The 15676-nt window shown below is 38.4% G+C and overlaps 1 protein-coding gene across 1 annotated transcript; it reads left to right on the forward strand.

The window, feature by feature from the left end:
* Positions 1 to 4574: 4574 nt before the first annotated feature.
* LOC128550006 (uncharacterized) lies at positions 4575 to 5740 on the forward strand. The gene is made up of 2 exons (XM_053527833.1): positions 4575 to 4704; positions 5373 to 5740. Exons 1-2 carry the CDS (start codon positions 4575 to 4577, stop codon positions 5738 to 5740), a joined length of 498 nt encoding a protein of 165 aa, XP_053383808.1.
* Positions 5741 to 15676: the final 9936 nt, after the last annotated feature.

Here is a 15676-nt window from a genome sequence, read left to right on the forward strand (position 1 = left end):
ACATTCAAATTATGGTGTGAATTACGTTGACGTTGTATTATATTGATCATATATGTGGACAAGAGTCAAATAAATATAAATGTTATATACCGTTCTCAAGTGCGCTCATTTGATCGGTCGAAATGGGTGACTCTTGTAAAATCACTTTTTTCTCGTATGTATGAAATATTGGTCAGTCAAATGAGTGCATTTGAGAAGGGCATATAATATAACAATTATAGACTTATGTTTCACTCAATAAATGTTTCTATACATATTTACTCTGCGTCTTCGGTCAATATCATTTTTAAAGATCCGTAAAACATACTGACTGAAACATAAGTCAATAAATGTATAATAAATGTCATGTATGACGTGCGTCTCAGATAGTTCTTATTATTATGTTAGCAGAAATGTCGCGTTAAGAATTCAACTAGAAGCTAAGAAGAAACCTGGTTCCATCCAACCGAATTTTATGAAATTCCTCCGTATCGCTGGTAAAAACGTTTGGCTTTCTTTTTTATTAAGGGTGAATAGCTATGTTACTAATATTCCACAAATCCACAAATGAAATATGTGATACTGGTACGTTGAATATCCGAATTTTGCATTTCTGATGTTTAGAAAATTAAAAGAAACTTCGAATTTATTGTACATAAATTATTTTAAGGTGATTTTTAAATTTTAGGTTATTCACTATTTACAACGTATGTTTGTAAACCAATAGCCCTTTTTCTAAAACTGCAATATAGCTTTTATGCTGGTGAGGAAATAAAACTAAACTGTTGTGCGCAAAAAAAAATAAAAATAAAAAAATAAAGATACTCGATGTCACTATCAAGTCGGAAAATCACCAAATTTTACGAGAATCCGTTGTTATATTTATAACTACAAAATATTTCTAACAGTATTATTGCTTATCAATTAGTGGTTATCTTCCGAAGCTGACAGAAAATGCACAACATCTCACTTGATAATTAATGGTGATTATTTGGCAAAAAAGTTTAGAAATAAATTTTAGCTTACTTTAAAGATTGTGTTAAAAATCTATATTGTTTCATTTTTTTGATTGGCAACATTAATTCAGATGGCTAAGAAACTTCATTCCCAAATGTTATAGTCCAACAACTTAAAGACCAATATCGATGTCGGAAAATCTCGAAAATTTACGAAATTCCGTGATTATTTTGGTGACTACAGCATCTTTTTACTATAAATCATTTGAACACTTACAACTATACACCTTTACAATTATTTACAGTTTGAAAGTTATCATAATGGATTGCATGTTCAACGACATCGAAGCTCAGTAATTTGTATAATAAAGATCAAAAAGGAATTGAAAATTGCGATTTTCTTATAGAAATTCATTTTGTCTTTAAATATTCAATATTCAGCATATAAATCTACACATTTGTGCATGCCGTCGATTTGTTTTTGTGAAATTTTGAAATCTAAGAGACAGAACACTGATCTTTTATACAGGGTTAAACATGAATCCTTTCTATATATGAAATTTAATCTTAGTGGAAGAATGCTGTAGCAGGCTTATTTTCCAGTCAAAATCGCGATATTGTTGTTGGAGAGTACAAAGACCATTGTTTCATCTTCTGATATATAAAATTCGACTTTAAATATGATGTTTTGGTTAACATGTGATATAATAATTATTCATAAGAATGATCTTTTCTCTTTCTCCAGTATATACAACATATGTTTTCTGTTTTTAGTAAGGTAATTTTCCTACACGAAACATTGTGGTTTTAGTAAATTTAAATTGTTTAATTAATTCGTAGCCAGCGAACTATACTATATGACATCTGGAAACGTTCAATTTCCTTTATATATCACGTTATATTGGAAAACAGTCGTTTTCTAAAACTGCAATATAGTTTTTTATGCGGATGAGGAAATAAAACTAAACTGGTTCGCGCGCAAAAAAAAAAAAAAAAAAAAAAAAAAATACTCGATGTCAATATCAAGTCACCAAGTTTTACGAGAGTCCGTGGTCATTTTTATAAGACGGATTCGAGGCCAGACATTTCAGTTACATGGTAAGAGGGCATACGTATGTCTCAGTGCGTCGCAGCACACATGACATATATGTGACAGTCAGGACGGCACTCTTATCACAGAGCGGACATATATCGTGATGCCTGCATGCGATATCTTTAAACAGCATGTGGCTGCCTGGAAAAGAGACCACATGCTTATTGCATCTATTTCCAATTCCCTAATGCATTACAGATTTGTATTACTGCTTTGTATGTATTACTGCTTTGCTAAAAGGAGTATATCGGAAGTGTTTTTCTCTCTGTTCTACATGCTTTGTTGGCGTGTATAAGACTCAGACTGTATTTATGTGATATTATTTATAATGGCCATACAAGAAAAGAAGAAAGGGATGGCAGCTCAAAAGTAAGTAATATGTAGCCACGTGCTTATTACAAATGCAGATCCCTGTGTATGAAAAATCAAATCGAATGAACGGAATGCGAGCCAAGAACCCCGTTGTGAATCATTTAACACTTGATGATATCCAAAAAATGCGCAGAACACCTAGAAGAAAATCAGCCGAAACAAAGCGCCAGGATGTTAATTTACAAAATGTGGAATCGGAAAACGTCGTTGATTCATTGTCTCCAGCTAAAGATAAAATACCGATTAGTCCCGAACTCCAAACGTTATCAACTGAAGGTATGGGGCTTTCTGCTGACAAATCAATAGAGCAGTAGCAGAAGCAGTGAGTAGTAACAGCAGGGCCCGTACAGAAGGAGCAGTTATAGGTAGCAGTAGCAGCAGGAGCAGTTTCAGTAAGCAGTCCCAGTACTAGCATAAGTAGAAGCAGTAAGAGCACTATAAGTAGGAAGTATCAATGAGGAGTTGTAAAGAGCAGAATGAGTACTAGCAGTAGCATTACAAGAAGTAGCACTAGCAGTGAGCGCTAGCAGTAGCAGCTTAGCAGCAGAAGTAAAACCAGCAGTAGCAGTAGCAGCGTACCAGAAGAATCAGAAGCTGCGATAGCTATATAAATCTGGTATAATAATAAAATTAATAGCAGTAGTAGCATAGGACATACCAGCAGTAGCAGTAGCAACAGGGCCAGTAGAAGCAAAAGCAGAACTAAAACAATCGGCAGCTGCAGATGGAGTGCTAACAGTAATAGTGAGCAGTAGAAGTACCAGCAGAAGCAGTGTGCAATAACACTACAAGAAGCAGAAGCTGTATTAGCATTAGCAGTAGATGCAATAGCAGCAGCAGCAGCAGCAGCAGCAGTAGCAGCAATGGAAGCAGTTGTAGCAAAGAAAATATCAAAGTACAGTAGCAGCATTAGCAGTAGCAACTATAGCAGGACAAGAGGCAGCAGTAACAACAGCAGAAGTAATGACAAGTGCAGTAGAAATACCAGCTGAAGAAGTAAGAAGCAGAAATTTTAGCAGCAGTGAGCAGAAGCAGCAGATGCAGTTCCAGCAATTTAAATGAGCAGTGGCTGTGAGGAGTAGCAATGAAGTAAAGCTGCAGTAAAGCCAAAAGCAGCAGCGACAGTAAAACAATACCGAAAGTAGCAGTAATGACCACGGCAGTAACAGCAGACGCAGCAGAACCAATGCCAGAAGTTGAAGTAGTAGGTGTACCACCAGTAGCAGGCACAGCAGAGGCGGTGCAAGCAGTACCAGTAAGCAGTTGCTGTAGAAGAAGTATCAATAGTAGCAGGGAGCAGTGGTAGTAGCAAAAAGCAGTTACAGTTCCAGCAGTAGCAATACCAGCTGTAGCAGTACCAGCAATAGCAGTAGAAACAATAGAAGTATCAGCAGAAAAGATAGAAGTAGTAGCAGTGAGCGGTGGCAGTAGCAGGAACAGCAGTAGTGACAGAAGTAGTACCAGTAGTAACAGTAGTTACAGCAGAAACAACAGTAGCAGTACCAGTAATTGCAGCAGTGGCAGCAGAAAAATAGCAGTAGTTGCAGAAAAAGAAATACAGTAGCCTTAAAGGCAGAAGTAGTAATACCAGAAGTAAGTAAGTAAGTAAGAGCAGAAACAGTTCCAGCGGTAGCAGTAACAGCAGAGGTGGTACCAACAGTAAAATTTAGGAGTAGCAGTTAGCAAATTTAATACCAAAAACGAAGTAACAATAGTAGCAGTGAGAAGTAGCAGTAGCAATAAGCAGTATCAGTACCAGCGGTTACAGTGCCAGCAAAAGAAACAGTAGAAGTACCAGCAAAAGCAACAACAGCAACAGTGAGCTGTAGCAATAGCTGCTGTAAAGGCAGAAGCAGCAGCGGCAGTAAAAACAATACCGGCAGTAGCAGTAGCAGTAGCGACAACCGCAGTACTAGCAGTAGCAGCAGAAGCAATACCAGTAGTTAAAGTAGTAGAACCTGTACTACCAATAGCAGTTGCAGGAGAGGCGGTACCAGCAGTGCCAGTGATCATTTTCTGTACCTGCAGAAGTATAAATAGTAGCAGTGAGCAGTAGTAATAGCAGTAAGCAGTAACAGTACCCGCAGTAGCAATACCAGCTGTAGCAGTACCAGCAATAGCAGTAGAATCAGTAGAAGTACCAGCAGAAAAGATAGCAGTAGTAGCAGTGAGCGATGGCAATGGCAGCAGTAGCAGTAGTGACAGAAGCGGTACCATTAATAGCAGAAGCAACAGTAGCAGTACCAGCTAGCAGTAGCAAAACAACCAGTAGCAGCAAAAGAAATGCCAGTGGAAGTAGTACTAGTAGTAGCCTTGAGTAGAAACAGCAGAAAACAGTAGTAGATTAGTAGATTTAGTAGCAGCAGAAGCAGTACTAGCAGTGTCATTATCAGAAGCAATGCAGCAGTAGCAGTACAAGCATGTATAGTACAAGCTGTAGCAGAAGAAAACGAAGACGTACCAGCAAAATCAGTTGCAGCAGTAGCAGTGAGCGGTGGCAGCAGTTGCATCAGCAACAGAAGCAATGCAAGTAGTTGCAAATGAAGCAGTGCCAGCAGTAACAATAGCAGCAGATTCAATGCCAATATTAGCATCAGAGAAGTACAGCAGTAGTACCAACAGTAGCATCGCAGCAGAATCAGAAGAAACAACATAAGCAATAGTAGTAACGGCAGAAGCAGTAACAGTAGAAGCAGTAGCAACAGAAGCAATGCCAGAAGTAGCAGCAGCAGTATCAACAGTAGAAGAAGCAGCAGACTCAATGGCAGTAGAAGCAGTAGAATCAGTATCAATAGTAGCAGTAACATCAAAGGCGGTACCAGTGGGCAGTTTAAATGAGAGGATGCAGTAGCAGCCGAAGAAGTACAGCAGCAGCAGTAGCAGCAATTCATTGCCAGGAGTAGCATTAACATCAGAGGCGGTATAAGCAGCTGTACTAAGAACTAAGCAGTAAGAAGTAACTGTACCAGCAGTAGAATTACCAGCAAAAACATTACCAGTAGTAGCAGTACCAACTGTAGCAGTGCCAGCAATAATAGAAGTATCAGCAGAAGCAAAAGCAGCAGTAGCAGCGAAAGGAGAACAAGCAGAAAGAGAGGCAGCAGTTGCAGCAAAGGCAATACAAGTAGTAGCATTAGCGGCTGGATCAGTGCCAGCAAAAGCAGTAGTAACAGTAGGAGCAGCAGCAAATGCAATATCAACAGTACCAGTACCAGCAATAGGGGTACAATCAGTAGTAGTAGCAGCAGACGAAGTACTAGCAGTAGCAGTGAGTAGCAGCAGTATAAGCAGTAGAAGTACAAATAGAAGCAAAAGCAGCAGAAGCAGTAAGCATAAGTAGCAGAAGCATTACCAGCAGTATAGGTGGACAGTAATAATCAGCAAAAGCAATAGACAGTAGAAATACTAGCAGTATTAAAACCAGCAACAACAGTAGCAGTAAGCGGTAGCAAGAAAGGCAGCAGAAACAGTACCAGAAGTAGCGGTAGCAGTAAGCAGTAGCAGTACCAAAAGTAACAGCAGAAGCAGAACCTATAAAAGCAGTAGAAACAGTAGCAGCAGAAGCAATACTAGTAGTAGCACAAGCATTACCACTACCAGTGGTAGCATTGAGGTCAGAAGCAGTACCAACAGTAGCAGTGAGCTTAAGCAGCAGAAGCTGTACCAGAGGTTGTAATAGAAGCTAACGAATTGCAGCACAAACATTAGCAGTAGAAGCAGTACCAGTTGTATCATCGAGAAGTAGCAGTGAGCAGTAGCAGTACCATCAGAAGCAGCAGCATAAACAGTACAAGCAGTAGCAGTGAGCAGTAGCAGTAACAGCAGAAGCAGTACCAGTAAGCAGTAGCAGTAGAAGCACTACTAGCAGTAGCAGCAGAAGCATTACCAGTAGCAGCAGCAGCATGGTATAATTGAGTAATAATCAGGAGTAGCAATTAGCTTAAGAAGTATTAGCAGTAGTAGCAGTACCAACAGTACTAGCAGTAGCAGTGAGTAGCAGCAGTATAAGCAGTAGAAGTACAAATAGAAGCAAAAGCAGCAGAAGCAGTAAGCATAAGTAGCAGAATCATTACCAGCATTATAGGTGGACAGTAATAATCAGCAGAAGCAATAGACAGTAGGAATACTAGCAGTATTAAAACCAGCAACAACAGTAGCAGTAAACGGTAGCAAGAAAGGCAGCAGAAACAGTACCAGAAGTAGCGGTAGCAGTAAGCAGTAGCAGTACCAAAAGTAACAGCAGAAGCAGAACCTATAAAAGCAGTAGAAACAGTAGCAGCAGAAGCAATACTAGTAGTAGCACAAGCATTACCACTACCAGTGGTAGCATTGAGGTCAGAAGCAGTACCAACAGTAGCAGTGAGCTTAAGCAGCCGAAGCTGTACCAGAGGTTGTAATAGAAGCTAACGAATTGCAACACAAACATTAGCAGTAGAAGCAGTACCAGTTGTATCATCGAGAAGTAGCAGTGAGCAGTAGCAGTACCATCAGAAGCAGCAGCATAAACAGTACAAGCAGTAGCAGTGAGCAGTAGCAGTAAAAGCAGAAGCAGTACCAGTAAGCAGTAGCAGTAGAAGCACTACTAGCAGTAGCAGCAGAAGCATTACCAGTAGCAGCAGCAGCATGGTATAATTGAGTAATAATCAGGAGTAGCAATTAGCTTAAGAAGTATTAGCAGTAGTAGCAGTACCAACAGTACTAGCAGTAGCAGTGAGTTGCAGCAGTATAAGCAGTAGAAGTACAAATAGAAGCAAAAGCAGCAGAAGCAGTAAGCATAAGTAGCAGAATCATTACCAGCAGTATAGGTGGACAGTAATAATCAGCAGAAGCAATAGACAGTAGAAATACTAGCAGTATTAAAACCAGCAACAACAGTAGCAGTAAGCGGTAGCAAGAAAGGCAGCAGAAACAGTACCAGAAGTAGCGGTAGCAGTAAGCAGTAGCAGTACCAAAAGTAACAGCAGAAGCAGAACCTATAAAAGCAGTAGAAACAGTAGCAGCAGAAGCAATACTAGTAGTAGCACAAGCATTACCACTACCAGTGGTAGCATTGAGGTCAGAAGCAGTACCAACAGTAGCAGTGAGCTTAAGCAGCCGAAACTGTACCAGAGGTTGTAATAGAAGCTAACGAATTTCAACACAAACATTAGCAGTAGAAGCAGTACCAGTTGTATCATCGAGAAGTAGCAGTGAGCAGTAGCAGTACCATCAGAAGCAGCAGCATAAACAGTACAAGCAGTAGCAGTGAGCAGTAGCAGTAACAGCAGAAGCAGTACCAGTAAGCAGTAGCAGTAGAAGCATCACTAGCAGTAGCAGCAGAAGCATTACCAGTAGCAGCAGCAGCATGGTATAATTGAGTAATAATCAGGAGTAACAATTAGCTTAAGAAGTATTAGCAGTAGTAGCAGTACCAACAGTAGCAGTACCAGCAATAATAGAAGTATCAGCAGAAGCAAAAGCAGCAGTAGCAGCAAAAGGAGAACAAGCAGAAGGAGAAGCAGCAGTTGCAGCAAATGCAATACCAGCAGTAGCATTAGCGGCGGGATCAGTACCATCAATAGCAGCAGTAACAGCAGAAGCAGCAGCAAATGCAATATCAGCAAAAGTAGTACCAGCAATAGGGATACAATCAGTACTAGTAGTTGCAGACGAAGTACTAGCAGTAGCAGTAGCAGTGAGTAGCAGCAGTATAAGAAGTAGAAGTACAAATAGAAGCAAAAGCAGCAGATACAGTAAGCAGAAGTAGCAGAAGTAGCAGAAGCATTACCAGCAGTATGAGTGGACAGTAATAATCAGCGGAAGCAATAGACAGTAGAAGTACTAGCAGTAGCAAAACCAGCAACAACAGTAGCAGTAAGCGGTAGCAGCAAAGGCAGTAGAAACAGTACCAACAGTAGCGGTAGCAGTAAGCAGTAGCAGTACCAACAGTACCAGCAAAGGCAGAACCTATAAAAGCAGTAGAAACATGAGCAGCAGAAGCAGTAATAGTAGCAGCACAAGCATTACCACTACCAGCGGCAGCATTGAGCTTAGAAGCGGTACCAACAGTAGCAGTGAGCTTTAGCAGCAGAAGCTGTACCAGAGGTTGTAATAGAAGCTTAAGAATTGCAACACAAACATTAGCAGCAGAAGCAGTACCATTTGTATCATCGAGAAGTAGCAGTGAGCAGTAGCAGTGCCATCAGAAGCAGCAGCATAAACAGTACAAGCAGTAGCAGTGAGCAGTAGCAGTAACAACAGAAGCAGTACCAGTAAGCAGTAGCAGTAGAAGCACTACTAGCAGTAGCAGCAGAAGCATTACCAGTAGCAGCAGCAGCATGGTATAATTGAGTAATAATCAGCAGTAGCAGTACCAACATAATAGAAGAAGTATCAGCAGAAGCAAAAGGAGAACAAGCAGAAGGAGAAGCAGCAGTTGCAGCAAAGGCAATACCAGTAGTAGCATTAGCGGCGGGATCAGTACCAGCAATAGCAGTAGTAACAGCAGAAGCAGCCAGCAATAGCAGTACCAGCAATAAGGGTACAATCAGTACTAGTAGTAGCAGACGAAGTACTTGAAGTAGCAGTAGCAGTGATTAGCTGCAGTATAAGAAGTAGAAGTACAAATAGAAGCAAAAGCAGCATACGCAGAAGGAGCAGAAGTAGCAGAAGCATTACCAGCAGTATGAGTGGACAGTAATAATCAGCGGAAGCAATAGACAGTAGAAGTACTAGCAGTAGCAAAACCAGCAACAACAGTAGCAGTAAGCGGTAGCAGCAAAGACAGCAGAAACAGTACCAGCAGTAGCGGTAGCAGTAAGCAGTAGTAGTACCAACAGTACCAGCATAAGCAGAACCTATAAAAGCAGTAGAAACAGTACCAGCAGAAGCAGTACAAGTAGCAGCACAAGTATTACCACTACCAGCGGCAGCATTGAGCTTAGAAGCGGTACCAGCAGTAGCAGTGAGCTTTAGCAGCAGAAGCTGTACCAGAGGTTGTAATATAAGCTTACGAATTGCAACACAAACATTAGCAGTAGAAGCAATACCAGTTGTATCATCGAGAAGTAGCAATGAGCAGTAGCAGTACCATCCGAAGCAGCAGCATAAACAGTACAAGCAGTAGCAGTGAGCAGTAGCAGTAACAACAGAAGCAGTACCAGTAAGCAGTAGCAGTAGAAGCACTACTAGCAGTAGCAGCAGAAGCATTACCAGTAGCAGCAGCAGCGTGGTATAATTGAGTAATAATCAGGAGTAGCAATTAGCTTAAGAAGTATTAGCAGTAGTAGCAGTACCAACAGTAACAGTACCAGCGATAATAGAAATAACAGCAGAAGCAAAAGCAGCAGTTGCAGCAAAGGCAATACCAGTAGTAGCATTAGCGGCGGGATCAGTACCAGCAATAGCAGCAGTAACAGCAGAAGCAGCAGCAAATGCAATATCAGCAATAGCAGTACCAGCAATACGGGTAAATCAGTACTAGTAGTAGCAGACGAAGTACTAGCAGTAACAGTAGCAGTGAGTAGCAGCAGTATAAGAAGTAGAAGTACAAATAGAAGCAAAAGCAGCAGAAGCAGTAAGCAGAAGTAGCATAAACAGTACAAGCAGTAGCAGTGAGCAGTAGCAGTAACAGCAGAAGCAGTACCAGTAAGCAGTAGCAGTAGAAGCACTACTAGCAGTAGCAGCAGAAGCATTACCAGTAGCAGCAGCAGCATGATATAATTGAGTTATAATCAGCAGTAGCAATTAGCTTAAGAAGTATTAGCAGTAGCAGTGAGCGGCAGCAGCAGAATATTTATAGCAGCGGTAGCAGTGAGCATTAGCAGTACCAACAGTAGCAGTTGCAGCAGAAGTAGAACTAAAAATCGAAGAAAAAACAGTAGCAGCAAAAAACAGTACTAACAGTAGCAGTACCAGCAGTCGCACTACTAGCAGTACCAACAGTAACACCAGAAACACTACCAGCAGTAGCAGCACCAGTGAACAGTAGAAGTATAAGCAGAATAAACAGTAGCAGCAGAAGCAGTGCCAGCAGTAGCAGTGAGAGTGTTGCTGCTACTGCTACTGCTCACTGCTAAAACTACTAGCTGCTTATACTATCGCTAGTTTTACTGCATCTGTCAATTAAAGTTTTTGCTACAGCCCCTGCTGATACTACTACAACCATTCCTAACGCTTATATGTGTCATATTAAACAATTTCGTAATAAAACTCAAAATATACATCTCTGTTCTCTTATTATTTGAATTAAATCGTTTTCTAAAAGCACAACGTTTTGTGTATTTCTGTGACTTTTGAACATGGGTAGTAGTAACCAAATGCATTAAATTATATTTTTGAATGATTTGATATACTTGTTTTTTATTATGACATTAATAACACATTTATTTAATTTTATGCATGATGTCAAGGAAATACTTTCAGTAATTTATTAGATATTGGCAAAATACCAAAAAGCGAGTTATATATATATTTATATCGTGGTTTTGCTGGCAACCCGGGATCCGCGCTTTTAACCTGCGTTGCCAGGTCCGGTCCCAAAATATTTGATACTATGGTAAAGCAGATATCCAACGCTATCATCTTGCCTCGGTCCTTTTTATTTCATTCACTTATTTTTGATAAGGAGCTATCCTTATTACAATTTTTCTTCACATTTTGATTTCTGTTGTGGATTGGTGAATTTTCTTCAAATTTAATGGTAATTATAATTAATATCTGAAACATCTAAGGTGATAATAACATCATACTTCAAGCATAAGTTAACGACACCCACTAAAGCGACTTTCCTCTCTATATTCGTCTTCTTTCGACTTGGAAATGCCTCTTCTTTCATTTTTTTCATTTTCGTAAAATTTTACGAAAAGTTCCGACCAGTGTTTTAAACTTCTTAAAATCACATTTTAATAATAAAATATAAACAATAATTGACACATCCGATAGGTATTTTCAATATGAGCAGAAATCGAAAGAATTTATTTAATTTATTGGATATAAGAGTAAAAAAATATGACGGACGAAGTCGGACAGGTGTCGGAATCGGAAAAAAATCGTCCGACATATTTCTTTTTTTTAAATATTTTAATAACTAATATGGCAAATGCCACCAAATGTAAACATGTTGTTGTGTCAATAGGTACTCGCATTATGTACAATTTTTATTCATTTTTATCGACTAATTTTTAAGTAAATGCATATTTCATTTTCTGTATTTTCGCAAAATTTTGCAGATGAAATAAAAAAATTTAGAAAAAAAAATTCTAACGTCTTAAAAATGCCCAAAACAAAAAGAAAATATAAAATTTCCCGAAAAAAATATACGTTTATTTTTTGATGTGAGCCAAAATCTGATTTTGTTGTGGGATATTAGGATACATTGCAAAAATATTATGTCAGTAAGTTTGTACTACTGGTCTCTTTCACAGTTCCCATATTTATGGTTTATTTGTGTAAAATGTGTGAACGAGTCACTTTAAGCAATGACATAAAATTGGACATATATAGTTAAGACAATTACAAGATTGGCTTTGAAAAACAAAGCCATAATTATACATAATATAAACAAATATTTCTATATAACAGAAAAATGATATAGTACACAAGGTGAATGGATTTTATTGTAAAAGTCAGTCCCTGAAATTAATTCCTAAATTTGCTAATGAACACATGAAATTCCCATCTTCTTCCAGGCTTTAAAAACTTTGAATGCATGTTCCAGCAAAATGTCTTTTTTAGCACGAATCATGAAATTTAAGGCCTGATTTCACAGAAGTTTGTCAATATTTTTCAGGAGCTGGAAAAACTACACTGCTAAATACCCTGAATGGACGCATTTCATATAGTGGTGAAATCTGTGTGGGGAATATGCCTTTGAATAAATCATTACGAAGAAGAATGTGCTATGTTCTGCAACAGGACTACTTCTTTTCAAATTTGACTTTAAAAGAAACCTTGGAGGTAAAAGACAGTTTTGAAGAAGTTTACATTATGTTAAAACAATAATGGTGAGGTATATTAATTCTGTATAATTTATCTATGGGCATAAATTTGAGATTGACCAAAAGCAAAGCTACATTCTGCAACTTGTCTCCAAACAAAGTTTTTTAGCCTCAGGTTCAGCTAGCGGCAAGTGATTTTGCCTTTGCGAACAGTGCAGACTAAGATCAGGCAGCACATCCATGGGCTGATCATGGTCTACACTGTTCGCTATTCAGTTAGTAAATTTTCAGTGAACACCCCTTTGAATGATAAGTGGTGCTGCCCAAGTTGAATGATGGACTAGTCCATTTTAAAAATTTAGCAGGGTAAAGGTTAAAACTGAGTTTGGAGACCAGTCTCAGCATACCACTTTGTCATTGGTTAGATTCAAAACTGAATTCGAAATAAACCAATCAAATACTAGAGATTTGAAACCAGTCACCAAACACAGTTTTATAACCGAGACTCTGATTCTGCTTTAATTGAGATCTCAGACTGAGAATTGTTCTGGCTGTAATTTTAAATGTATACATGTAGGTTTGAATTGTCTCCAACTGAACTTAATTGATTGTTCGTTTAATTTGAGATTTCTTTCTTTAATAAGCATCAGCAGTTTGCCCATGTTTTAAGTGATAGACTTTACCTTTAGCCTGCTGGCGGGGAATATTTCTGCCTTTTCGACCAGTGCAGACCAAGATCAGCCTGATCATGGTCTGTACTGTTCGCTATTCAGTCAGTAAATTTTCTGAAAACATTCCTTGAAATAATAAATGGTATTGCCCATATTGAATGATGGACCAGTCCATTTTAGAAATTCAGCAGGGTAAAAGTTAAAATATGATTGCCTGAATATATTACAGTTTACAGCAATGATAAGATTACCAGATGAATTGTCAGTTGAAGAAAAAAAAGTGAGACTTCAGTCTGTAATAGATGCATTAGATTTAAACAAGTGTCTAGATACAGGTAAGTCAGTATACAAGTATTCACTCTGTTTTACCCTGGCATGTTAGAATATTAGTAGAAGCTTGTTGAATCAGAGTGTTTTCTGTATCCCGCACTATCCTTCAAAACCTAAAGTAATCAGCATTCTTTTAGATGTGTCCCCCATCAGGGCAGTTGTAGGTGCTAGTAAACATAAACTTAGACCTTTAAATTTTGTTGAAACCATGGCTGCTATTGTTCACATGTTTTGATTCGGTCTTAAATCTGGTTTTTTTCTGTCTGCATTAGTAGGGATAATTTTGATGAAAATAAGTTAACAAGATTTAGTCATTACCTGTTTAAAATCCTAGATCCACCAGATTTTTTTTTAGCTCACCTGAGCAGGTGAGTTTTTCTGATCGCTCGATGTCCGGCGTCTATCGTCAGTCGTCTGTCGTCTGTCGTCCGTCGTCTGTCAACATTTAGCTTGTGTATGCAATAGAGGCTGTATTTTTCAATTAATCTTCATGAATATTGGTCAGAATGATAATCTTGATGAAATCTAGGCCAAGTTCGAAAATGGGTCATCTCGGATCAAAAACTAGGTCACTAGGTCAAATCAAAGAAAAACCTTGTGTATGCGATAGAGGCTGTATTTTTCATTTAATCTTCATGAATAATGGTCAGAATGATAACTTTGATGAATTCTAGGCCGAGTTCAAAAATGGGTCATCTCGGGTCAAAAACTAGGTCACTAGGTCAAATCAAAGAAAAACCTTGTGTATGCGATAGAGGCTGTATTTTTCAATTAATCTTCATGAATATTGGTCAGAATGATAACCTTAATGAAATCTTAGCCGAGTTCGAAAATGGGTCATCTCGGGTCAAAAATTAGGTCACTAGGTCAAATCAAAGAAAAACCTTGTGTATGCGATAGAGGCTGTACTTTTCAATTCTTCCTCATGAATATTGGTCAGAATGATAACCTTGATGAAATCTAAGCCGAGTTCGAAAATGGGTCATCTCAGGTCAAAGACTAGGTCACAAGGTCAAATCAAAGAAAAACCTTGTGTATGCGATAGAGGCTGTATTTTTCAATTGATCTTCATGAATTTTGGTCAGAATGATTGCCTTGATGAAATCTAGGTCGAGTTTGTAAATGGGTCATCTCGGGTCAAAAACTAGGTCACTAGGTCAAATCAAAGAAAAACCTTGTGTATGCGATAGAGGCTGTATTTTTCAATTGATCTTCATGAATTTTGGTCAGAATGATTGCCTTGATGAAATCTAGGCCGAGTTCAAAAATGGGTCATTTCTGGTCAAAAACTAGGTCACTAGGTCAAATCAAAAAAAAACCTTGTGTATGCGATAGAGGCGGTATTTTTCAATTGATCTTCATGAATTTTGGTCAGAATGATAACCTTAATGAAATCTAGGACAAGTTCGAAAATGGGTTATCTGGGGTAAAAAACTAGGTCACTAGGTCATATCACGTAAAAACCTTGTGTATGCGATAGAGGCTGTATTTTTCAATTGATCTTCATGAATTTTGGCCAGAATGATTACCTTGATGAAATTTAGACCAAGTTTGAAAATGGGTCATCTCGGGTCAAAAACTAGGTCACTAGGTCAAATCAAAGAAAAACCTTGTGTATGCAATAGAGGCGGTATTTTTTAACTGATCTTCATGAAATTTAGCCAGAATGATAACCTTGATAAAATCTAGGCCGAGTTCGAAAATGGATCATCTGAGATCAAAAACTAGGTCACTAGGTCAAATCGAAGAAAAACATTGTATATGCAATAGAGGATTTATTTTTCAATTGATCTTCATGAAATTTGGTCAGAGTGATTGCCTTGATGAAATCTAGGTCGATTTTGAATATGGGTTATCTGAGGTCAAAAATTATGTCACTAGGTCAAATTAAAGAAAAATCTTGTGTATGCGATAGAGACTTTTTTTTTCAATTGATTTTTATGAAATTTGGTCAGGTTGATTGCCTTAATGAAATCTAGGTCGAATTTGAATATGGGTCATCTGAGGTCAAAAACTAAGTCACTTGGTCAAATCAAAGAAAAAACATCTGTATTTGATAGAGGCTGTATTTTTCAGTTGATCTTCATGAATTTTGGTCAGAATGATTGCCTTGATAAAATCTAGGTCGAGTTTGAACATGGGTCATCTAGGGTCAAAAACTAGGTCATATCTAAGAAAATGCTTGTTTTATCGCAAGAGACCAATTTTTTGGTCCAATCTTAATGAAAATTGGTCAGAATATTTGTTTCCATGAAATCACTAGGTCAAACATGTTTTACACTGTTATGGAGTGTTTCTTAGGTGAGCGACCTAGGGCCATTTTGGCCCTCTTGTTTCTTATTGTTATAATTTTACAGA

The sequence above is a fragment of the Mercenaria mercenaria genome, chromosome 17 (assembly GCF_021730395.1).
Source record: "Mercenaria mercenaria strain notata chromosome 17, MADL_Memer_1, whole genome shotgun sequence".
Classification (NCBI taxonomy): Eukaryota; Metazoa; Mollusca; class Bivalvia; order Venerida; family Veneridae; genus Mercenaria; species Mercenaria mercenaria.

Bases quoted from the DNA above. Each gene is read 5' to 3' on its own strand.
- LOC128550006 (XM_053527833.1), top strand. From the start codon at position 4,575: ATGGCAATGGCAGCAGTAGCAGTAGTGACAGAAGCGGTACCATTAATA. The intron at 4,705-5,372 runs GTAGTAGCCTTG...CTGTACCAGCAG, and splicing joins TGCCAGTGGAAGTAGTACTA to TAGAATTACCAGCAAAAACA.